At 39.4% G+C, this 26,659-nt stretch overlaps 1 protein-coding gene across 2 annotated transcripts; it reads right to left on the bottom strand.

The window, feature by feature from the left end:
* Window positions 1-807: 807 nt before the first annotated feature.
* LOC309964525 (kynurenine/alpha-aminoadipate aminotransferase, mitochondrial-like) lies at window positions 808-26,659 on the bottom strand. 2 transcript variants are annotated; one of them, XM_082843618.1, is made up of 13 exons: window positions 26,375-26,659; window positions 25,641-25,809; window positions 24,325-24,457; window positions 21,059-21,133; window positions 15,651-15,860; window positions 15,015-15,080; window positions 13,705-13,787; window positions 13,188-13,284; window positions 11,908-11,969; window positions 11,575-11,639; window positions 10,175-10,281; window positions 2,236-2,337; window positions 808-1,324 (listed from the first exon to the last, which is right to left on the bottom strand). In XM_082843618.1, the coding sequence occupies exons 1-13, from the start codon at window positions 26,439-26,441 to the stop codon at window positions 1,283-1,285; spliced, it is 1,278 nt and encodes a 425-aa protein (XP_082699744.1). In that variant the 5' UTR covers window positions 26,442-26,659; the 3' UTR covers window positions 808-1,282. The 2 variants fall into 2 exon arrangements, with proteins under 2 accessions (XP_082699744.1, XP_082699745.1); XM_082843619.1 differs by lacking the exon at window positions 21,059-21,133.

Below are 26,659 nucleotides of genomic sequence, written 5' to 3'. Positions count from 1 at the left end.
TTGCACTTTCCTCTCTCTTGTCCCACTTCACAGGCTTGTCAGCTCCCCCATCTCAGCTGTCCTCTGCTGCCCGCGTGTCTCCAGTCTCCCAAAGAACCACCACCGCTTGTCCTAGAAAGGGGATCCAGGCTTGGAGCCAGCCGACTGTATTTGAGCTTTAAGGTAAGGTTTTTGTTCAAGAACTGTAGCTGCCAGAGATATAACATGTCATTCAGATGCTGGGAAAATAATAACCATGATGGAGATGTTTATATACACAAGGATGGTGGGAATGATAAAGAGGTAAACTTCCTAATTCCTCAGAGGACCACATAACTTTACAAGGACTGGGTCTTGGAATGCTGGTAAACTGTTCTACAGCAATAGAAAATATATACAGGGTGTTTACGATACTGTCCTAATGAGATCCCATTCTTGTACGTATTACATGTACATGCATAGAAAACATCTAAAACGATGGATATGAACGTTGGGGGTGAGACACCCAGTGGCTTTTACTTTATTCCTTATACTTACTGGATTGTTTGAAAAAAATTAAGTGAGCATATATTTAATAATCGGATGGGGAAAATAAAGATCTTAAAGATGAGAAAGGAAATCATTAAAAGTATTTCCTAAGTACCTCAAAGGAGTCTAGTAGAGTGAAATTACGTAACTGATAAGAATGCAATTTTGAAAGTTGTGTAGTTTCATAAAAATACAATGTAGTACCTTTTTCTCAGTCCTTAATCTCTCCTCCTTACTTAGAATTAATAGGCAGACGTTTAGGTATGTTTAGATTCAGAATTTTATTTTAAATAGATTTCTGTGCCATAACATAACGTCTGTGATACTCTTACTAAAAATTATGTATAACGGTCAAATTCTAACAATTTTTGCAACAAGCTCTCATTACATTTTCTTCAAAATAGGAGAAGTTCACATTACATACCATTTTGAACATGATTGTTTGCTTACAAATAATTTACTGTAAAAATGTTATTTTCAAAGAAAATTTATGGGAAATGATAAAGCAACTACAAAAATCTTTACATAAAATCCAGGATAAAAATATTTTTTTGTGGATTGAAAATTTATCAACATGTATATGTGGATTATAAATATATTTTGGCAATCTGATGCATTCAAGGGCACTTTAAAAGTTGTCTAGTTAAATTACTACAGATATGACGTATTTGGTGAAACCCAATCTGTAAGTCTGACACCAACAATCATTTCTTCCTGCTAAAACATAGAAATAATTTATCTGAAAACCGTGAGTGCTATGAAGAGTTCGATTTCTTCATAAAGATTCCTTTATAAGTTGGGCTAATCCCTGGAAGGCCTAAAAGCGAACAGAGAGAAGAATTAATAAAATTAGGATGCTGTTTAGGAAAAGTCTGTCATAACTTGAGAAATTTAAACAAAGAGTATCCATCTTAGGTTGAGATCAGACAGTGAAAAGTCAGGATTAACCTCAGTTTTATCTGGGTCAGAGGCCGTCATGTCCACTAATATACGTAGACGGAAGCACATCAGAGGCGCAGGAAATTTTTCAAATCCTTATTCCCTCAAGATCATCATCTTCTCCCAGAACACGAATTATTTTTTTCATATACTCTCTCACCTGCACATGCCTTCTGTATAGTTTCAGTTGTCCAGCTCTATGCATATATAACTTATGAAAAGCATATTTAATGACATGAGAAAGGAAGTCAATCAAGAACACAGCCAGAGACAACCCATCTCCAGGGATAAGTATACACTCTTCTTACACTTCCTGGACTCTTCAGTTTATGGCTCTTCTGTGGGTTCCCGACACACAGTTCTTAGGAACTTGCTTCTTGGTTTCCTGTAATCCTGGTTAAAGCTGGACTTTGTGATTAAGCAATTACTTAACTCCAATCATTCATATTATTCTATTTGACCCTTCCACCAGAGATAGAGATGGATGGCTTCACGAATTTGTACTATGGCTCATGTTAATTCCAAGAAGGAGCGAAAGAGGTTCTCTTTGTAACGTGTTGATAATCTGCCAACACTGTTGAGCAGGTCTGAAATCTATTCGACTCCAACTTGGTCGCATCATTTGTCTATAGAAGCCTGGCAACTTCTCTGAATGGTAGTTTGTGACTTTCCAACCAATACCCATTTTGCAGAAACCCAAGAAGATATCAAATAATGTTGTAACTCACAGAATGAACACAAAAAATAAATGGATATCTACTTTTACTCTAAAGAGAATATTGTACTCACCATGTCCATCTGCTCTGGAGAAGCTAAAGAGAAGGATGCTCTGAAGTAGGGGCAAGGAGCTGAACTATCAAGGTAGAAATGATATCCAGGAAGCATGAATATCTAAGAGAGTTTATGGAAAACAGGTGATGTACCATTAAAGAAAACTAAAAGAAAATATAGGTGAATCTAATCTCAGAGTGGAGGATGACTTTTAAACTTAAAAAGCAATGAAAGAAATCACAAGCGAAAAATCAATTTATATAAAATTACTGCATGTCGTACAATAAAACTAAAAGCATAGAAATCAGTGTTTACAATAAATATAGCAATTCTACTTCTTCTCCATATATTATAAAAAATGCACAGACACAGAGGAAAAACTTTAAAATGGACAAGGACAGCTTATTCAATAAATAGAAATGGTAATAAACATGAATAAATGTTTAACATAACTAGAAAAGTAAAATAAATCCAATGAAATATCATTTTTAAAAATATTTCTTTTTTTTAAGTTAAACTATAGTTGATTTACAATGTTGTGTTAGTTTCAGGTATACAGCATAGTGATTCAGTTATACATATGTGTATATGTATATCTATCGATCTATCCTTTTTCATATTCTTTTCCCTTATAGGTTATTATAAAATACTGAGTATAGTTCCCTGTGCTATATAGTAGGTCTTAGTTGGTTATCTGTTTTATACATAATAGTGTATGTATGTTAATCCCAAACTCCTAATTTATCCCTTCCCCACTTTCCCATTTGGTAACCATAAGTTTGCTTTCTATGTTTGTGGGTCTATTTCCATTTTGTAAATAAATTCATTTGTATCATTTTTTTAGATTCCACGTAAGTGATATCATATGATATCTGTCTTTCTCTGTCTGACTTACTTAGTATGATCATCTCTAGGTTGATCCATGTTGCTGCAAATGGCATTATTTCATTCTGAGTAATTCTGGCTGAGTAATATTCCATTGTATATATGTACCACATCTTCTTTATCTGTTCCTCTGTTGATGGACATTTAAGTTGCTTCCATGTCCTGGCTATTGTAAATAGTGCTGCAATGAACACTGGGGTGCATTTATCTTTTTGAATTATACTTTTCTCCATATATATTCCCAGGAGTGGGATAACTGGATCATATGGTAACTCTACTTTTAGTTTCCTTATGAACCTCCATGCTTTTCTCCATAGTGGCTGCACCATTGTACATTCCCACCAACAGTGTAGGAGGGTCCTGTTTTCTCCACACCCTCTCCATCCTTTATTATTTGTAGACATTTTGATGATGGACATTCTGACCGGTAAGAAGTGATACTTCATTGTAGTTTCGATTTGCATTTCTCTAATAATTAGTGATATTGAGCATCTTTTCATGTGCCTGTTGGCCATCTGTATGTATTCTTTGGAGAAATGTCTTTTTAGGTCTTCTGCCCAATTTTGGATTGGGTTGTTTTCTTTTTTGATATTGCGCTGTATGAGCTGTTTGTATACTTTGGAAATTAATCTCTTGTCAATCCCATCATTTGCAAATATTTGTTCCCATTCTGTAGGTTGCCTTTTTGTTTTTTATGCTTTCCTTTGCTGTGCAAAAGCTTTTAAGTAGGTCCCATTTATTTATTTCTGTTTTTATTTCCATTAATCTAGGAGACAGAATGACAAAGATATTGCTGTGATTTATGTCAAAGAGTGTTCTTCCTGTTTTGCTGTAGTTTTGTATTATCCAGTCTTACTTTAGGTCTGTAAGCCATTTTCAAGTTATTTTTGTTTATGGTGTTAGAGAATGTTCTAATTTCATTCTTTTACATGTACCTGTCCAGTTCTCCCAGCAACACTTACTGAAGAGACTGTCTTTTCTACACTGTATTTTCTTGCTTCCTTTGTTGCAGATTAATTTGCCATAGGTGCATAGGTTTATTTCTGGGCTTTCTCTCCTGTTCCAGTGGTCTATATTTCTGTTTTTGTTCCAGTACCATACTGTTTTGATTACTGCAACTTTGTAGTATAGTCTGAAGTCAGGGAATGTGACTCGTCCAGCTCCATTCTTCCTCAAGACTGCTTTGGCTGTTAGGGGTCTTTTGTGTTTCCATACACATGTTAAAATTATTTTAGTTCTGTGAAAAATGCCATTGGTAATTTGATACAGGGATTGCATTGAACCTGTAGTTGGCCTTGGATAATAAAGTCATTTTGACAATATTGATTCTTCCAATCCAAGAACATGCTATATCTTTCCATCTGTTTGTGTTGTCTTCAGTTTCTTTATCAGCATCTTACAGTTTTCCAAGTACAGGTCTTTTGCCTTTTTAGGTAGGTTTATTCCTAGGTATTTTATTTTTTTAGATGTGATGGTAAATGGGATATTTTCCTTAATTTCTCTTTTTGCTCTTTTGTTGTTAGTGTATAGAAATGCAACAAATTTCTGTGTACTTATTTTGTATCATGCAACTTTACTAAATTCATTGATGAGCTCTAGTAGTTTTCTGGTAGTATCTTTAGGATTTTCAATGTATAGCATCATCTCATCTGCAAACAGTGACAGTTTTACTTCTTCTTTTCCACTTTGGATTCCTTCTATTTCTTTTTCTTCTCTGATTGCTGTGTCTAGGTCTTCCAAGACTTTGTTGAATAAAAGTGGCGAGTGGGGCATCCTTATCTTGTTCCTCACCTTAGAAGAAATCCTTTCAGATTTTCACCATTGAGTATGATGTTAGCTGTGGGTTTTTCATATACAGCCTTTATTATGTTAAGGTGTGTTCCCTCTATACCCACTTTCTGGAGAGTTTTTATCATAAATGAATGTTGCATTTTATCAGAAGCTTTTCTTGCCTCTATTGAAATGATCATATGGTTTTTATTCTTCAATTTGTTAATGTGGTGTATCACACGGATTGATTTGTGGATATTGAAAAAAACTCAAAAAACACAAACATGTGGAGGCTAAACAATATGGTGCTAAACAACCAATAGATCACTGAAGAAATTAAAGAGAAAATCAAAAATACCTAGAGATAAATGAAAATGAAAACACAAGTATCTAAAACCTATGGGATGCAGCAAAAGCAGTTCCAAGAGGGAAGTTTATATCAATACAATCATACCTCAGGAAACAACAAAAATCCCAAATAAACAACCTAACCTTACACCTAAAGCAACTAGAGAAAGAAGAACAAACCAAACCCATAGTTAGTAGAAGGAAAGAAATCATAAAGATCAGAGCAGAAATAAATTAAATAGAGATTAAGAAGACAGTAGAAAAGATCAATGAAACTAAAAGCTGGTTCTTTGGAAAGATAAACAAAATTGATAAACCTTGAGGCAGACTCATCAGGAAAAAAACGGAGGGCTTCCCTGGTGGCGCAGCGGTTGAGAGTCCGCCTACCGATGCAGGGGACACGGGTTCGTGCCCCAGTCCAGGAAGATCCCACATGCCGCGGAGCGGCTGGGCCCGTGAGCCATGGTCGCTGAGCCTGTGCATCTGGAGCCTGTGCTCCGCAGCGGGAGAGGCCACAACAGTGAGAGGCCCGTGTACCATAAAAAAAAAGAAAAAAGAAAAAAAGGGAGATGGCCCAACTCAGTAAAATCAGAAATGAAAAGAACAAGTTACAACCAACACCACAGAAATATAAAGGACCATAAGGGACTACTACAAGCAAGTATATACTAATAAAATGGACAACCTAGAAGAAATGGCCAAATTCTGAGAAAGGTACAACCTCCCAAACCTGAAGCAGGAAGAAACAGAAAATATGCACAGAGCAGTTACCAGCACTGAAATTGAACCAGTGAGTTAGAAACTCCCAACAAGCAAAAGTCCAGGACCAGATGGCTTCACAGGTAAATTCTATCAAACATTTAGAGAAGAGTTAACACCTATCCTTCTGAAACTATTCCAAAAAATTGCAGAGAAAGGGACGGTTCCAAACTCATTCTATGAGACCACTATCACCCTACTACCAAAATCAGACAAAGACGCCACAAGAAAAGAAAATTACAGGCCAATATAACTAATGAACATAGATGCAAAGATCCTTAACAAAATACTAACAAACCGAATCCAATAACACATCAAAAAGATCATACACCATGATCAAGTGGGATTTATCCCAGGGATGCAAGGATTTTTCAACATCTGCAAATCAATCAGTGCTAAATACCCTTTTAGAGTTAGCAAATTTGGGGGTGACCTTTCAGCCTGGAGTTGAAAGATAAGTAGGCATAGGCCAAGCAAAAAGTAGGGGATGTGTCTGTCAGGGAGAAGATACAGAGTGTAGTGTCCCCGAGGTGCAAAGAAAATTGGTCACTCATAGAGGTGGAAACACTTAATACATAGAGTGAAGGAATAAAAATGATAGGTAATGGTGTCAAAACGGTGGGACACCTGCTCTTCTTGGTGACTTCTGTGGCCAATAGCTCGCTGCCCCAGAGCATGTGTCTCCTGCTTCCTGTGCATGAAAACACACTGTCCGCAGCCTCTTTCTAGATGCCTGTGGCTGCGTGATTGAATCCTAGCCAGGAGAGGGGAAGTTGTGGTGCTACTTCTTGGCCTGGTCCTGAACGTCTCCCTGTGTGACCCACCATGCCCTCAATGCTGCGGTCATCATGGATCCGTGTGTTGAGAAACTCAGAGCAAGAAGGTGGCAGGAACCTGGGTCTCTGACTCACGGCAGGAGCAGAGGAGCCTGTAGACCACATCTTTGAAAACTGTGCGTGAGTCAGAACTGGGTTGTGACTGGATTGTGTTAAGTCTTTGAGATTGTTGTCTAGTAAAATCATGACATTCAGAACTTTAAGAAACTGCTTGTTTTTTCATGGTGTAAATCTGGCCCCTGGTTGTTGAAGTTAGGTGTGCTGGGAATGAAATGATTTGGGGGCATTCTGGGGAGAAAATTTCAAGGCTGAAGATGAGTTTTTTTTTTTTTTCCTGATTAACAATGAAATGAAAACTGTCATTCCTACCAACATTGGGGAACAGTTTAGGGATGTGCCCGAAGCACGTTTCTGTGGAGAAGGAGGGAGTGGTAAGAATCTTGCAAGGTGACCAAAATCTGGGTTAAGAGAGTTGTGTTAAAGATAGAGATTATTTAGAAAAGTTGAAGGTCCATGCAACAGGGTATATGGAATAAATAAAAGGAACTGAAAAAACTATAATAAAATATGAAGCCTGTATCCTTATCTCCTAGCTCAGGGATACAAACAAATAGCCACTTATCAAATATTGTGAATAATAATGGCAGTGATAACAAAGCAAAGAAAATGTAATAAAATTGATTTATTGTACTAAAATGCACTTACATGAGTTAAGTCATTTAAGTATTTATTAAGCACTTTCTATGTGCTGTTATTAGCATTAAAACAATTAATAAAGCATGAGTCCTGCGGTCAAGTATGATGATTACAGGGAATGAGTGACTTTCCCAGGGGAGTGGATTGGCTCTTGGGTCCAGGCAGCCAGTTCCCAGTTCTGACCTCTAGACTGTCTCTTATGCTCTAGCACAGGAGTTTGCCAACAACAACACGATCTGTTCTTTGTACTCACTGCCTCAAGACAGAAGTGATACTAGAAACAGATCTTGGTGTTTACAAAAGAGTGAGGAACATGATAAAGGAATTAATTAATGGAGAACGGTTGATTGATTTGCTAAATTGGAAAGCTACACAGAAGCATATTTAGATGTCTCAGCTTAATTAGTGCCTCTGAATGAAATCTAAGTAGACATGATTTAAGTATAAAAGGAGAAAAAAAATTAGAAATCCTTGTGGGCTAATTTTAAGTGAAAAAAACAGGATATAAACTTTTCTGTGTAATTTTAATCCTGTAAAATAATTGCACAGCCATATCAAACAAACAAACCACCCGGTTAAAAAATGGGCACAAACCTGAATGTACGTTTTTCCAGAGAAGACATACAGATGGCTAAAAAGCACATGAAAAGATGCTCTACATCATTAATCATCAGGTTAATGCCAATCATTAACCATTAATCATCAATGCAAATCAAAACCACAATGAGATATCACGTCACACTTATTAAAATAGCAGCCAGCAAATGGACAACAAATAACAAATGCTGGCGAGGATGCAGAGAAAACGGAACACTTGTAAACTGTTGGTGGGAATGTAAATTGGTGAAGCATTATGGAACATTGTATGGAGGTTCCTCAAAAAACGAAAAATAGAACTACCATATGACCCAGCAATTCCACTTGTGGGTATATGTCCAAAGAAAATGAAAACACTAGTTAAAAAAGATACATGCTTGGGGCTTCCCTGGTGGCGCAGTGGTTGAGAGTCCGCCTGCCAATGTAGGGGACACGGGTTCGTGCCCTGGTCTGGGAAGATCCCACATGCCGCGGAGCGGCTGGGCCCGTGAGCCATGGCCGCTGAGCCTGCGCGTCTGGAGCCTGTGCTCCACAACGGGAGAGGCCACAACAGTGAGAGGCCCGCGTACCACAAAAAAAAAAAAAAAAAAAAAAAAGATACATGCACCCCAGTGTTCATTTCAGCATTATTTATAATTGCCAAGATATGGAAACAACCTAAGTGCCCATCAACAGATGAATGGATAAAGAATATGTGATATATATATATATATATATATATATATATATATATATATATATATATAGTGATGTGATACACAAAGTTATAAAATGAATGAAATAATGCCATTTGTGACAGCATGGATGGACTTGGAGGGTATTATGCTTAGTGAAATAAGTCAGAGAAAGACAAATATGCACTTATATGCAGAATCTAAAAAAATAAAATGAATAAACAAAAAGAAAGAGACACACATAATAGAGACAAACTGGTGCTTACCAGTGGGAAGAGGGAAGGGGGAAGGGCACGACAGGGGTAGAGGATTAAGAGGTACAAACTATTATGTATAAAATAAAGAAGATCCAATGATATATTGTACAGCACAGGGAATATAACCAATGTTTTATAATAACTTTAAGTGGAGTCTAATTGTTAAAAATATTGAATCACTATGTTGTACACCTGAAACTAATGTAATATTGTAAAGCATTATACTTTCATAAAAAAACAATTTCATAGACAAACTACTAGATATATACAAGCTGTTCAAGAAAATATTTCACAAATGGTCATAAAATCTGGGTGGTAAAATTATGGGCTATTTAAAAAATTTTCAATATGCTTTAATGAAGAATCATGTTACCATGAGTATGCTTTACTTTCCTAACCAGGAAAAAAATCCTTTTATTTTAACACTAATGGCTTATGGTTACCAGTGGGTAAGGGGAGGAGGGTTAAATTGGGAGTTTGGGATTGACATATACAACTACTATATATAAAACAGATAACTAATAAGGCCCTACTGTATAGCACAGGGAACTCTACTCCATACTCTGTAATGGCCTATATGGGAAAAGAATCTAAAAAAGAGTGGATATATGTATATGTATAACTGAATCTCTTTGCTGTACACCTGAAACTAACACAACATTGTAAATCAACTATACTCCAATAAAAATTTTTAAGAAATAATAAAAAATATTACTGGCTAATACTCATCAAGCATTTACTATGTGCCAGGTATGGGTCTAAGTACTTTATCCATATTTATTGCTTTCATCATCATAGCAACCCTAAGAGGGAGAGGTTCTTATTATCTGCATTTTACCCAACGCCACATATAAGGGCAGGGCTGGAGCTGGGATTCACACCCAAGGACGTGCCTCCAGAGACTGTGCTCTTAGCCACTAAGCTAATCAGTAGCTGAGCTGAATGACTGTATTTCCCCTGGTTTAGACCAGGAGACTAATTCCGTAACCCAAAATCTATTATGTTCTTAGTAAGGAGTTAATGTATCTGATAGGCAAACGTTATGCCTTGGGTTGGTGGGCAACGATAGATATCTCTTGACATTTTATTAAGATATTACTTTAAAGAAAAAATGTAGCTTTTCTTCCTGTTTTACCTCTTTCTTAAAGGCTTTCTCTTCAATCAGTTTTCTTACATCATGAAGGCCCTTAATTTTAACCCATAAAAACATTCCAGCAGTAGGAACTTGCCATTCTGCCAAACCTACAAACAAAAGAGAAGAAATATTTCCCGAGACCATTTTTGATGATGTCAACTATATCGCTGAAATGACAAATTGCAGTAACTATAAACTAATGTTTCCAGAAAAGTTCCTTCAGGGATAGCATTTTTAAAAATACAGTTTTATGAGTTCTGAAAATTGATGCTCTGAGTTTTATTTTAAAAAGTAAGGTGAGGGTTTGAAAGGGAGAGAGGAGACTCGTGTGTTTATTTCTGATTTTAGTGGGTCTCAGGGCAGTGCAGGAAATCCAGTGCCATGCCCACCTCCCTTCCTTAGAATTGCCCCTAAGCCGAACATGGCTCTTTCAGTTTTAGGAGCAGATTCCTCAACTCTTTCTAGAGGCTTCTAGTGTTTCAATAAATCCAATCATTTATGTAATTGTTCATAAGTCTAATGAATTGAAGTTTTTATCAGAATGTAGTTAATTATGAAAGGAGTACATAAAATTAAGAAATTCTGGTCATTGCTAGGCTTTATGCTTCATTGAACATAAGGATAGAGAAACCAAGAAGGAAGAATAATTATTTTGATTTTGATTTTTACCTTTAAAAAAAAAACCTTGATGTTGATTAAAGGCTTTTTTTCAACTTCACTATAGGAAGTGGTAGAATAGTACTCTTAACAAAAAGATAGTAATTGTGTTTTTACCAGGACTACGTAGGGAAAAAGATATGAGGGAAATAAGAAGTGAATACTTTGTATTTACTGTTATTCTTGCCAAAGGCATTTTTAGTGGTGTAATTAAAACCATGCAATTCATTTTACTTTCTTCCTTAATAGAAAATTAAATCTAAACCATTCTGAAATCAAATTAGCAATAGAAAATATTAGATAAATGAGGTTAATGATTAAAAGGCAAATTGTCTGTAATGAGAAACCTGCCTTAGATTGTACTGTTTTGTCTTTATAGAGTTAGTAAAGGAGTATGTTGTTGATTTCACAGTTCCTCTTCTATTTGGAGCAAAATTTTGAAAACCTTTTGAGTACGGGTATTATTTAACTTTAAGTAGGTTATTGCTGGTGTTAGACTAATTGGCCGTTTTTCTTCAAACCACAGATTCTTTGCAGCAGTCAGTTATAGTAGAAATGCATAGAATTGTGCCAGGGTTTATGCTCTTACTTCTGAGATAATTTATAGGGTAACATTTTCTTGACAAGAATACTCCTGGACCCTGTTTCCTTCCCCAGGGTTATTAACAATACTCTGTGGTGTGTATCACTCACTCATATAAGGGCTACTGTTCATCCCAGGACAGGATGTAAGTTCCACTCACCACTTAACCACTTGTCTGCAGCTGCCAATAATGCATCCCTCTGCTTCCTATAGAAATCAATAACCCTAGAAGAAGAAAACAATGAAAAGGATGTGTTTGCTACATTGATTGCAGACACTAAAAGGCTCTGGAGTCCATTCTGTAAGAATCTATTTTCTATCTTGATGAAAATGTTGAATCCTTGATGAGGAAATAGAGCGTATTTATTTGACCTGTCTGATGGTAAACATTTTTACCATTGTGGGCTTTCCATTATTTTGGAATAATTCAAAAGTGAAAATTAATAGAGCAAAGTCCATTTCTATATAAAGCATGGAACCTAAAATACAGTACCTCTCTACATGAGCCAGGAAGCCCTCTTCTCCCCATTGGTGTAGAAGCTGTGATACCAGCAGCTAAAAGGGATGAGACAGTTATAAGGTTCATCCTCTAAAATGTGTTTTTTTGCCAAACATAACAGCAAATCACTCTTGATTATGTGCAAACGACCCTAAGAAGATGCAACAACCTGCACGAAGCCTTATAGGGTCAGCGACTTATAACAACGTTGATTAATAACAATGACAACAATAATAGTAAAAATAACAAACATTTATATGGTCCTTGCTATGTGCTGGAAACTGCTGTACCATATGAATATATTTGAGCTAAGTTGATCTCTGTAATACCCTTATTAGGCAGGTCATTATTTCCACTCTTCTGATAAAGAGAATGAGGCACAAGGTGAAATTAACTTTCCTGCAGCCACTGCTCATCACAGAGCCTGGACTTAGGTCAGACTGTCCAGCCCCAGATCCACCCAATAACTGCCGCCCTGGATGGCCTCTCTAAATATAAAACACATACAGTCTATATATGAAGTTATACAATATATTTAGAGATCTTTGTATCCAGAATGAAAGTCCTAAATGTTCTAAATGGATAGTGAAATTTGGTCGATAACAGATAATATAGAAAAAGCCCCCAACTTGATAAAACATGGGATATCTGCACTTCGTGGAACGTATAATGTCAAAGAAATGTCCATTCTACATAAACTTCCCCTTTTGCGTTCTTAGGTAGCAGTTCTGTCCTTAAGGTCTGATTCTCAGGATTGCCTTAGGGATGGGTCCAATAATTTCTCAAAGCTTGTAAAGAAAGTTATACATTCTCCAAAAATAATTTTACTGTATTTTAGTTAAAATACATTCCAGCCGCTGTTTGTAGGGAGCTTAGCACATGGGCAGTGAAGGCAGACATCGGGCCACGATGTGGGTTTGGAACCCTTGCTCTCAGATTCCAGGACAACGAAGCTAACGGTGCATTACTTCACCAAACCTCTTCCGCCCTGTTGAGTCCAACGCAGTTTTTATGGGATTCCTGGGCTAGATGCCAGGACACAGCTGAATAAGAAGATCTCTGAGCCTCAAGGAGTTTGGTCTACACTGTGAAACGGCACCAGGTCCATTCCAATCTCTTTTGCTATTTAGAGCAAACATCTGCTGTGCGTGGTCTCCTAATTCAGTCCATGCGGATCTAGAGATGCAATCAGTGATTTCTCTCTCTGCCATGTTCACTCAGTCATATTTGCCAACATCTGTTTTATTTTATGATCTGATTCAAAAAATTCCTACCTGAGTGAAAGTGCTGGTGTGCATTGTTGAAACTTCTGTGTGTAAAACAATTCTCTCGATCAAGGGCTTTGGACCAGTTATAAACCCTATTCGCAACCTGCACAAAGAGAGAAAAGGCACAATACCAACCCTGCATTAACAATTAATACCTTGTTAGTGATTTCATGGGGAAGAAAGTTGTGACCTGGGGACAAACACACAGTTAACACATTCTAATAAAACTACTTATTTAAAATACACATTTAAACTTAATTGTACACTTAAAATAGACCACATATTTCTAAATGTGCTCTTTCGTATATGTAACCAAAAACCTGACCAGTCCCCCTACAGCTATAAATTTAATGGCCAACTATCTTTGACCACTGGGGACAGATGGGGAGAAAAGCCCGGTATTAATAGATAAAATCAAACGGGAATACAGGTATCTTAAATGAGAACTGTTTGCAGTAAAAGATGCTGAGGTGCAGCCTCTGTCACCTTTAGATGCAGCCTGCAGGCACAGCCAGGGCCTTACCCAGAGGACAGGACTTTGGAAAAAGAGTCAGCTCGGATGACACGCCCATCAACGTCCATGGAGAGAAAAGTCGGTGCCCAGGGCTTGAAATGGAAGAAAAATACTGTTGGTTTGGGAAGTCTGTTAGAGACCGTATCCCTACTTTGTGCAGAGACTGGGCAGGAATGGATTTGGAGAACAGTAGGACAAACATCCTTTTCCTTGTCTTCATCTCAGCCCTTTGAAATGGAGTAAGAACCAGAGATGCACGTTCTTCTATTCGTATCTGCCGATCTTCACGGCTTTTCTGCCAAACACACACGTCCTCGCACTTGCTCACGCTGCCACTCCCGTGAGTTTAGAGGAACCTCACACAGGACCTCCTCGTCCCAAGGCTTGAGATCCAGGATGAACAGATTTCGAGGAAGGATTCAAGAAAAACTAGTTTGGAAAAGACCAAAGCGAAGAGGGCCGTCAGCATTCAGGGCTGTTTAGGAAGAGATGCTGAGCCTTAGACCAACTAGAAACACAACAAAGGTGCAAGGGAAGACGAGCAGTGTAGTGGGTCTGCAATGCTGCAACTTCCATATTTACTTCAAACGTAAATGCCAACAAGAAAGGGGGCCATGGTCGTGTTGAAGGTGCGCGGCAGGCAGACATGGTATTCAGGCAAACTAGATAAAAAGCCAAGAGTTCTGTTTCTTCTCCGTAGATATAGAGTGGGGACTGAGTGCATGTGTTTGTTCTGTGCAGCCCTGAGAGCAAATACAGTGTTGGATTTTGCGGAATTGGGCATTGGGAGTCTGTGCCACTACTGTTGTCTCCTAGGAAACCGTGCTCGTGGACAGTGGTGTACATATATAGTGGGAAAGGATCTGAAAGCCATGATTCTGCAGGGAAGTCCCCGACCCTAAGTGACAGGGATGGCGAGCGGGCAGCATGATGCTAGGCACGCCCCTCCTCTGCCCACCACCGCCTCATGACCGAGCGCGGCCGTCCTTCTCCTTCCGCCTGGACACGCCTCCCAAGTCCTCCGCCCGTCAGCCACCCCCGAGAGACTGAGGTTGACACCCACTCCGTAACCCTGGCACGATGTCTAAGGAGCCACGACCTGGATTTGGAGTCCAGACGACCCTCACCCTTGACTCACTCGACCCTCCACGTGCCTGGCACAGAGAGCCAGCCGCTATTCTAAAGGAAAGGAATTTCTGGAAAGAGCAGTAAGTAATACCAGAGATGAAAATGCTCGGCAGCCCGGCTAAACTCACATCAGCACAGTAACTTACAGCCACTTGTCTACTGATTGTGGGCTGAGTTGACACTGCACTTACCTTGTTGAACTGCATAAAATAGTAAGGATCGTCTTCTATGATGAGGAAGTCGTATTTTCTTGCGAGCTAAAAAAGGTTAAAGGAGCATATTTATTTCTTCAGAGCACTCGAAGATGAAAGTCACTTGGAATCATAGTTCTTTGTACTTGTTTCTGTGTAGCTTAATATGTGATTTTACAACAGTGTTTATAGTGAAAATCTTAGGCATCACGTTCAGCTACCTAGAGGAGACTTTACCAAAGGAGCCTGCCTCCTATTTTAAAGGAATGTCTTTGTAACCTGAAATGACAAGAAGTAGGAAAGGGAAGGGACAGGTTGAAAATACAAACATAAAATAATGAAAATCAAACTTGGGGCCAATTATTAAATAGCCTCATAGAGTTTAACATCACACCAAGAGTAACATTTCCTTCAATGAAAATATCAATTAAAGGGAAAGAAAAAATCTCATAGTCAACAAGAGTGTAATAGTTTCTTGAATTTAAATTCATGGCGACCCTGGCATAGATGACTTCCTTTTATTAAAAATCATCTTCCTTGAGAGCAAGGGGTAGTGAGAAGGAACTTGCAGAGCACTCTTCTAAAGGGTCAGAACAAAACAAGAACACAGCCACATAGCACATTCTTTGAAAATACCTCATAAATTTCCTTCTTGCGGTTAGTTGTTAATGAGTTCCCAGCAGGGTTGTTGCCATTTGGGACAGTATAAAGAAATTTGGGGGTGTTTTTCTCGGGGTTCTTTGAATCTTCTGGTTTCCATTTGGAGAGTATTTCTCTGAGGGAGTCTGGAATAATCCCGTGCTCATCACTGGAAACATTAATCATGTTGCAGCCCAGGGGTTGCAGCTGTCCAGTACAAAGAGAAAAGAAAGCCAGAGACTCAGACTTGATACAAAATATCAGTGTCACTGGTTCTTACACTAAGGAGAATGTTACCATTTATACCCTTAAACACAAAGCTGTTACCATTTATACCCTTAAACACAAACCTGCACTCAGCTCTACGCCCACAGTGCGTTATCTTTATAATTATGGTTAGAACTGGTTCATAAAATAGGTGTTTATTAAGGAATGTTTTTTGACAAAGTAAATTAATCTTATAAAGCATCTATGGTTCTAATACATAAAATAGTTATAAGCAGAGGTGATATTCAAAATATTGGACAGGTGGTGTAGCATGGGCACGTCAGATACAGAGCAGGCTGGAATGGGGTCCTGGAGGCCCCCTACCATGCCAGCATTGGCTCTGTACTATGGGGTGTTCAGGTTGGTCTTAGGAGAGGGACCAGGGGAGCCAGGGTGGTGCTGGGGCACCAAGGAGCGTCAGGGCAGCGGCTCACCAAGGCATGTGGATAGTATACTGTACCGATTGCAAAGGCTGAAGTCACAAGTAGTGGCCTTGTTTATAGACATTGTTTTATGAAAGGTTTGTGTTTTTATGTTTTATGTCTGTGGACAAACATAAAGAAAAAAATCGGAACTTAATAAGTAACAAGCAAAGGAAATCATCAATGAATGGAAAGACAACCTACAGAATGGAGAAGCTATTTGCAAACAATGGAACCGACAAGGGATTAATTTCCAAAATATACAGACAGCTCATACAGCTCAGTATCAAAAAAAACCCAAGCAACCCAGTCCAAAATTGGGCAGAAGATCTAAACAGACATTTCTCCAAAGAAGACATGCGATGGCCAACAGGCACATGAAAAGATGCTGAATGTTACTAATTATTAGAGAAATGCAAATGAAAACTGCAATGATGTACCACCTCACACCGGTCAGAATGGCCATCATCAAAAAGTGTACGAATAATAAATGCTGGAGAGGGTGTGGAGGAAAGGGAACTCTCCTACACTGTTGGTGGGAATGTAAATTGGTGCAGCCACTATGGAGAACAGTATGGAGGTTCACCTTATGATCCAGCAGTCCCCTTCCTGGAGAAAACCATACTTCTAAAAGACACATGCACCCCAATGTTCATTGCAGCAGCATTTACAATAGCCAAGACATGGAAGCAACCTAAGTGTCCATTGACAGATGAATGGATAAAGATGTGGTATGTATATGTATGTATGTATATACATATATATATGTACACACACACACATATATACACAACGGAATATTAGCCATAAAAAGATTGAAATAATGCCATTTTCTGCAACATGGATGGATCTAGAGATGATTATAGTAAGTGAAGTAAGTCAGATGGAGAAATACAAATATCATATAATATTGCCTATATATGGAATCTAATAAAATGATACAAATGAACCCTATTTACAAAACAGATAGACACACACAGACATAGAAAACAAACTTCTGGCTACAAAGGGAAAGAGGAGTGGAGGGATAAATTAGGTGTTAGGGATTAACATATACACAGTACTATATATAAAATAGGTAACCAACAAGAACCTATTGTATAGCACAGGGAACTATACTCAGTATCTTGTAATAACCTATAATGGAAAAGCATCTGAAAGTTATACATATATATGTATAACTGAATCACTTTGGTGTACATCTGAAATGAACACATTGTAAATCAAGTACAATATATTTCAATAAAAATTAAAAAAAAATAGCAGTAACTGAGTGAAGTTCTCAGAAAAAATATTTTCAAAGGATAAGCAAACACTTTTCTTAGCAGTCAAATGTAGAATTATGCACTGAGAATAATCCAGACTCCACTTATGGTAAATTTAAAAGGTCTTAGACTTAGAAATCACATAAACATGCAATAAAAGAAGTCAATATTGGACCATGAGATAAACACACATGAACCGTCGGCATATTCCCTCACAGCCTGGCATTGGTCTCTGTTTGGATGTGTGAAAACGTGTGTGTATGTGTGCTGTTTACATAGACAAAAATTTTATATTTATAGGCATTGTGTAATCTTATGACTTAGGAGTTTAGGAAAATAATTAACAATTAGTATCCAGTCACTAAGAAAAGGTAATTATTTTAGTTTTTTAAATTACGGGAAAATAACAAAAATTTGCCATTTTAAAATGTGAGACTCAGTGGCATTAATTACGTTCACAATGTGTGCATCCATCGTCACTATTAATTTCCAAAATCTTTTCATCACTCCAAACAGACCCCCTGTACCATTAAGCAATAACTCCCCACTTCCCCCTCCCTCAGCCCCTGGTAACCACTAAGCAACTTTCCATCTTTATGAGTTTGCCTATTTCAGATATTTTGTACAAGTGGAATCATACAGTACGTGTCCTTTTGTGTCTGGCTTCTTTCACTTGGCATAGTGCTTTCAAGGTTTATCCATGTTGCAGCAGGTGTCAGAACTTCCTACCTTCTTCTGGCTGAATAATATTCCATTGTGTGAATGGACCACATTTTATTCGTGCATTGATGTACACTTGGGCTGCTCCATGTTTTGGCTATTGAGAATAATGCTGCTATGAACGTTTATGTTTCTGTTTGAGCCCCAGTTTTCAAATCTTTTTGGGTACATACTAGGAGTGGCATTTGTGTGTCCACAGTAATTCTACGTTTAATTTTTTGAGGCACTGATAAACTGTTTTCCACAGGGGCTGCACCATTTTACATTTCCACCAGCAAAGTACTGCGGTTCCAATTTCTCTACATATTCACCATTACTTACTATATTCCATTAAAAAAATAATAGTCGTCCTGGTAGGTGTGAGATAGTATCTCACTATGGTTTTGACTTTCATTTCTCTAATGACTAGTGATGTTGAGCATCTTTTCATATACTTACTGGCCATTTATATATCTTTTTTGCAGAAATGTCTATTCAAGTCCTTTGTCTATTTTTATTATTATTATTTTTTTGCGGTACTCGGGCCTCTCACTGCTGTGGCCTCTCCCGCTGCGGAGCACAGGCTCCGGACGCGCAGGCTCACGGGCGGCCATGGCTCACGGGCGCAGCCGCTCCGCGGCACGTGGAATCTTCCCGGACCGGGGCACAAACCCGCGTCGCCTGCATCGGCAGGCGGACTCTCAACCACTGCGCCACCAGGGAAGCCCCCCTTGTCTATTTTTAAATTAATCTCTTTGTATTTTAATTGTAGGAGGTCTTTATATACTCTGGATATTAAACTCTTACCATATATATATGATTTGCATGTATTTTCTCCCACTCTGTAGGCTGTTTTTTCACTTTCTTCATAATGTCCTTTGACGCTCAAAAGAGTTTAATTTTTGATGATGTCCAGTTTATCTGTATTTTTGTTGCTTGTATTTTTGTTGTTATATCTAAGAATAGTGCCAAATCCAAGGTCAAGAAGATTTGCCTTATGTTTTCTTCTAAGAGTTTTAGCTCTTAATTTAAATGTTTGATCCATTTTGAGTTACATCTTTATATGGCATGAGGTGAGGGTCCAATTTCTTTCTTTTGCACGTGGAAATACAGTTATCCCAGCGAAATTTGTTGAAGAGACTTTTTTTTTTTTTCCTGTTGAATGGTTTTGGTACCCTTGTCAAAATCAGTTGGTCACAGCTGTATGGTTTATTTCTGAACTCTCAATTCTATCCCATTGGGATATGTATCTAGCCTTAATGCCAGTACCAGCCGGTTTTGATTACTGCAGATTAAGGCAGTTGGTTTTGAAATTGGGAACTGAGAATCTTCTAACTTTGCAGTTTTTCAAGATTGGTTTGCCTATTTGGACCCTTTCCAATCCCAAATGAATTTGAGGATTGGCTTTTATATTTCTGTAAAAAAGGCTATTGGAATTTTGGTAGGGATTGCATGGAATCTGTAAATTGCTGTGGTAGTATTGACACCTGAACAGTATTAAGTCTTCCAACCCAGGAGAAGGTGATGCCTTTCGGTATATTGGCATCTCCTTTAATTTCTTCCAGCAATGTTTTTTAGTTTTTAATGAGGAAGTCTTTCACCCATTTTGTTAGATTTATTCCCAGATATTTTATTCTATTGGATGCTATTACAAATGGAATTTTCTTAATTTCCTTTTCAGATTGTTCATTAGAAAAGCAATGTTTATAATATATTTTTACCCCTACTTGGGAGTGTTGAGGGAATATGCCTTTCATCAAGACTAGCTAATTGCTTTCTATATACATTTTTCACAAAGATAATATTAAATTAAAAAAAAAGATAATCCATGAAGTTAGATTCAGTAGAGCATAGCGGTCATCTCATTAAATCCCCTACTCTAAGCTAGAATTACTTTGCTAGCATTTATGTCAGGTGGCCATTGAGAGTTACTCTGAGCCCCTGCAGTGATGGCCAGTGCTTTACTCCTCATAGAACTGGTAAGGCTGATGGTTAGACAGTTGTTACATTGAGTTGAAACTGTTTCCCTGTAGTTTCCACCCTTTGGTTCAAGTTCTATGAACCTGAGGACATGCACAGACAAATCTAACTCCTGTGTCACATGGCTAGCTTTAATGTACTTGAGGACAATTCTCATGCCCCTGTGGAGTCTTCTCTCTCTGCGGAAAAGAGCATAGTTCCTAAAACAATTCAACCTATGGTATTATTTCCATTTCTTTGTTCACTCTGGTCGCTTTTCTCCGACTGTGCTCCAGTCTGTATTCACATCGACCCAAAAGTATTGTGCCCCCGACAGTGGTGTGTTCTGACCAGGGCACAGCAGAGCAGGTGATGCGACTCCTCATTCTGGATATTAGAGTCCCGTTAATTAACACTGGAGAGGAAAGTCCTGATCGTACCATGTTACTGTACAGTTATCCTACACTGACATATGGCCATCCTTACGCATGTGGTCATATAGGTGGTAGTGAAAAAATGTCTTTGTCAATTAAGTCACATTTCAGGTGGAATATTAACAAATCTGGACATGATTTTGCACAACCCAATTTTAGCACCTCTACATTTAGACTTTGTAAGGAGAAATGTATAAAGCAGAGGGTACATTTCACATATTTTGCATATATTAATGATTCTCCTGTTTAAGAAGAAAGATGCTATTTTATGTTTCAGTGGGCAGAGAATTCTCAAGGTGCAGTGGTTTCTTATTTGTTAGAAGAAAAGAGAGTTGCCTTTTGTAGACATGTGTACTCACAGCATGAATTGTTCCTGAATAAATAGGTTCATTTACGAGGATATTATCTCCAGGATTAACGATCATCTCAAATACCTAACAAAAGAAGCATAGGTTAGCTTCGTTAGTCTGGTTTCCAGTCTTAGAAAACACCCCCCCTTCTTTTTTTAGTTTGGGCTCACTAGGATTCTAGAGAAGGAGTTGGCAAGTTTTCTGTAAATGCCAGATGGGATGTGAGCCCTGGTGTCTCCATTGCAACTACTCATCTCTGCCTCTATGGTGAGAAAGCTGTAGACAATACGTCAGCCGATGGTGTGGCTGAGTTCCAATAAAACTCTATTTACAGAATCAGACAAGGGCTGGCTTGGCTCTCAAGCCACAGTTTGCAAACCTTCGTTCTAGGTTGGAAAAAAAAAACATAACTACTTTGGCTCCTAAAATTTATTTATTCCTTTTATTCCTTTTCTGAAAAATTTTAAAATATTTGCTATAAGCCAGGCCTGTGTAAAGGATGGAGATAAATGATGAGCCTAAAGGCATGGTTTTTACCCTCACGGAGATACTAGTCCACCATTCTGATTAATCTTATACGAGTCACAGAATCATTCTTTCCTGCCCTGTGATGTTTCACAATCCCCAGGTCAAGCCTCTCCTCCCTATTATTTTAACAACCTAGAGCTCTTGATAAACAGCACGGCCGTTATACATTGGGACAGAAGATTGGACTTTTGTTTCCTGATTTGGTCTAGGATATTCCATTTACTTTTCCTTATGAGCTTTTTGCATTTTATGACAGTGTCATCCTCTGACAAGTTTCTAATTGATTCAGGATTTATAGGACCTCCTAGGACCAAACAAATCACTGGGTGGCTTGTGTATTATTATCCATGGATCAGATGAAAACCTCATCACATACATTGGGACATGAGAAAGTCATATATCCTAAATGAGGAGGGAGGGCTGTTCATTATCTGAGACACGGACACCTAAAATAATATCCATCCTGGAGAACAAAGTGAGAGAAATATTAAACTGGATTCCCAGGAGGCCTCTGGAACAAGCATGGCTATAAGCCAGTGAGTTACTGATGCATTTGGCCATCTATGCTCTCTTCCTCTTTGATATGACTGATGTTGCAACAGACAAAGAAGAAACTTTCTTCTGCATCTTTCTGGGAAAAAAAATGCGCATAATGTCCCTTCCTAAGAAAAGAATTTCACTGAAAAGAACTTTTTTGTCCTACTAGTCTGGAGCATCACAAATGTTTCTCTTCAAGAAAAAAAATCAAACAGCAGCTAATCCTTTTATTTTTCCTAATTCAGTCCAAGAAGGGGGAGGAAAATTATAAAGTCTTACTTTAATACCTTATTCTGTAAAAATAATTTAATTGAAATTCATTAAAACTAACCGGATTATAACATTCACATTTACATAAGAAAGAAGAGCAAGAAAGCTACTCTGGTTTGAGATAAGCAAGAGTCATACTTTCATCTAGATGTGAGGACTGAATGTAGCGCTTCCTTATCCAGGACTAATTATTCATGAAAAAGAAAAGAAACAAATAGATGAAACTGAGAACCATATATGCAGTCTCTTTATCTGGGGACCCCCCAGTGGTGGTTACCTCTGTGGAGTTCCTGGAACCCAGGAGAGAGGCAGAGAGAGAGAGAGAGAGAGAGAGAGAGAAGGAGAGAGAGAAAGTAACCCAGAGGAGAAGTCAGCCACAGACACAGACATATACGTAGACGTGGAGAAGCACAGCCAAGAGGGAGTCAGGGCACAAGGGGCAGCCGGCACAGACGATGACACCAGCAGACACACAAAGGAATGACGTTTCATCTCAGGAGTATCAGGATACACCCTCAAAGGATTTAAAAGTCATACACTGAAATGTTATAGCCACAAGCAAAACTGAAATTTAGCCTGAATCTCTGAGTCAGATGAAAGTAAGCAGCGCTCACTAAGCTGCAGGTAGGGGTTGAGTTCTCCCTGAATGGGAATCTTGTCCTAATGACTCAGAGCTCTGGGTCAATGATGATGGGATCTCTGTTTAAGAGAAATCAGGTTGCAAATGAAGCAACTGACAAAGGATTAATCTCCAAAATATACAAGCAGCTCAATATCAAAAAAACAAGCAATCCAAAAATGGGCAGAAGACCTAAATAGACATTTTTCCAAAGAACACATACAGATGGCCAAGAAGCAGATGAAGAGATGCTCAACGTCACTAATCATTAGAGAAATGCAAATCAAAACCACAGTGAGTTATCACCTCACACCATTCAGAATGGCCATCATCAAAAAGTCTACAAATAATAAACGTCAGAGAGGGTGTGGAGAAAAGGGAACCCTCTTGCACTGTTGGTGGGAATGTAAATTGATACAGTCACTATGGAGAACAGTATGGAGGTTCCTTAAAAAACTAGAAATAGAACTACCATACGACCCAGCAATCCCACTACTGGGAATATAACCTGAGAAAACTGTAATTCAAAAAGGAACATGTACCACAATGTTCACTGCAGCACTGTTTACAATAGCCAGAATATGGAAGCAACCTAAATGTCCATCGACAAAGGAATGGATGAAGAAGATGTGGCACATATATACAATGGAATATTACTCAGCCATAAAGAGGAACAAAATTGAGTTATTTGTAGTGAGGTGGGTGGACCTAGAGTCTGTCATATAGAGTGAAGTAAGTCAGAAAGCGAAAAATAAATACCGTATGCTGATGCATGTATATGGAATCTAAAAAAACCGGTACTGATGAACCTAGTGGCAGGGCAGGAATAAAGATGCAGATGTAGAGAACAGACTTGAAGACCCAGAGTGGGGAAGGGGAAGCTGGGATGAGGTGAGAAGGTGTTATGGACATATACACACTACCAAATGTAAAATAAATAGCTAGTAGGAAGCTGCTGCATAGCACAGGGAGATCAGCTCGGTGCTTTGTGACCACCTAGAGGGGTGGGATAGGGAGGGTGGGAGGGAGGCTCAAGAGGGAGGGGATATGGGGATATATGTATGCATATGGCTGATTGACTGTTGTACAGCAGAAACTAACACAACATTGTAAAGCAATTATACTCCAATAAAGATGTGAAAAAAAGAAAGAGAGAAATCAGGTTGGTGAATGTCTTTACGTTCCATTTATGATTCTAGGTGAAGACAAGGAAGACTTTGTAGGCCACAAAACATGATGCTCTGTGGCTAAGGGAGAGATGGCTGTATGGGTGAACGTAGTATTGGATGCTTCCCGCGGGTGCCTTTCCTTCCAGTCTTACCTTACAGAGACCTTCTTGGCTGCCACAGGTGACACACATGTCCATTTGTCCTTGGCTGGGTGGATAATGGATGGTGGGAGGATTATGCAATTTTACTTGTAACTGTTTTAGCCAGGATAACAGCTCTGGGAGTCTAAAGCATAAAATGCACGTAAAAATCGACAGTAGTGAAAGTCATGATAATAGTAGACAGGAACTAGATGGTGGCTTTATAGCAGGCGCTTCAAAGGTCCTCAAATGCTTTTCGCCAATATTAACATCTTTACTTTAAAGACAAGGCAACAGACTTAGAGATTAAGAAATCCACATAAGTTAATCAGTTGGTGATTAAAAGAGCTTTCTCATTCCAAAGCCTGTACTTTTTCTTTCACATTAGAGCACTCACTGAGTAATTCATTTTTTGTTTCCCTTAGGGAGATTTCTGTAGGATACCTAGAAGCGCAGGTTCAGTAAGTTCTTCGCATCATGGAAAGAAAAGCCTAGGTATACATTATATACAATACAATTTTTATGCACCCAACATGCATTATTCTTCAATCACAGAGCAAACAGGCTTTAATAAAGTATAATTCATAGACACTCTGCAAGTTACCCTTTATCACTGGAAGAAGACCAGCTGAGGAAAGCCTTAGAATATGTGTTCCAGTTTGCCTTTATGAAATTAAATACATCTGAACTGAGGGCAACACACTTACATAGCTGCCTGTTTAGAAAGGGAACATAATCATTAAAAAATTTCCCCAGGGGCTTCCCTGGTGGCGCAGTGGTTGAGAGTCCGCCTGCCGATGCAGGGGACACGGGTTCGTGCCCCGGTCCGGGAAGATCCCACGTGCCGCGGAGCGGCTGGGCCTGTGAGCCACGGCTGCTGAGCCTGCGCGTCCGGAGCCTGTGCTCCGCGGCGGGAGAGGTCACAGCAGTGAGAGGCCCGCGTACCACAAAAAAAAAAAAAAAAAAAAAAAAAAAAAAAAAATTCCCCAGGACCTAAACTGGCTGCTTGCTGGGTCATCCTTTTCCTCCTTTCTCCTACCCTGCTTCTTCACCAAGCTATATTCTCTTTCTTTTCCCAGTCTCAGATCAAATGGAACCACCTTCCTAAAACCTCTCCTTCCCCTAGTCGTATAAGGTTGAGAACAGTCCCTGGCCTCTTAGGCATTCAGTATCATTGCTGCAATTATTTTTTCTTCTAAAGCTCTTCCCCAAACCTTCCTCACTGCTGAATACCCAGTTAAAAAACACACACGTCACTCTATCAGCGGGCTGTAGAATATTGCTCATGAAAATGAACCAACAAGGTTACATTATCTACTGATCAGTACCCAGCACTCTGAGAATACTGCAGTGCTCTCTTCATCATCTCTTCATCAAATTGGATGGTCTCTCCGTTGTCTATGGTGATAACCGCAGACTTGAAAGGGAACGTGTTGGGGTTTGGTGCTCCAGTCGCCAGGGAGAGGACAGATTTCGATGACTTGCCCAATATCTCAGCTACAACAAATAAGGAGGAGAAGAAACACTTTCAGTGAAGACCTTCCTAAACAGAGATGGTTCAGCATGCTGCATTAAAGTCAGTAAAACTTTAAAGTGTAACGATTTCTAGTGATAGAATGCTAGTCCGAAAGAAACACAGAAGATGCCTTTTTTGTGGGCCGACCTCACCGGTGGAGGAACTAAGGAATAGACACGTGCATCTAAGAAGGCGGAGTGATCAGGCAGACAAGCCAAGGGTCACAGTAAGAGAAGACGGGCTTCCACTCGGCCCGTCCGTGCCCGGCTCCGCGCGCACCCCTCTCTCTCCGGCGAACCCGCCCTCCCCACTCCGCACGCGCCCGCACGCTGAGCCGAACCCCGACTCCTGTGGCCGGAAGAGCCCTCTGGAGCCTAAACAGGACGTGTCCACAGCGGCCTGCCCTCTGTCTACTGCTGATGGCCCACACTCGTGCCCGTTCCAGCGCGCCTTCTGTGCCAGGTCTGCGCAGAGCCGGGCTCAGGCCGCCCGGAGCAGCTCTGCAGGGACCGCTCCCTCCAGTGGGAGAGCAGGGCCCGGACTCACCCATGACTCGAAGGGCAGAAGGCTTTCTGGCCGCGCTCGCAGCCGTGATGAACCGTGTGTAATTCATTCTCGGATTCCAAGCGGCAAGCCCCGCCTTAGGTGGTTGAAGCCTGGGAAAACCAAGGATCCGCGTCAATCCTGCCCCCTAATCCCTGCCCTGGAAAGGCCACCTCTGCTGTCCCCCGCGTGTGGTCTGGCGCGCGGAGCCAGGAGAGGCCGCCGAAGGCCCGGCTGGTGGCCGCGCGAGAGCCTGGTTAGGATCCGGCCTGGCGCGTAGCAGGACTG

Source organism: Leucopleurus acutus (genome assembly GCF_964270905.1).
Source record: "Leucopleurus acutus genome assembly, chromosome: 7".
NCBI classification, from domain to species: domain Eukaryota; kingdom Metazoa; phylum Chordata; class Mammalia; order Artiodactyla; family Delphinidae; genus Leucopleurus; species Leucopleurus acutus.
Note: the sequence above shows the minus strand (reverse complement) of the source record. Positions and strands in the feature narration are given on the sequence as shown.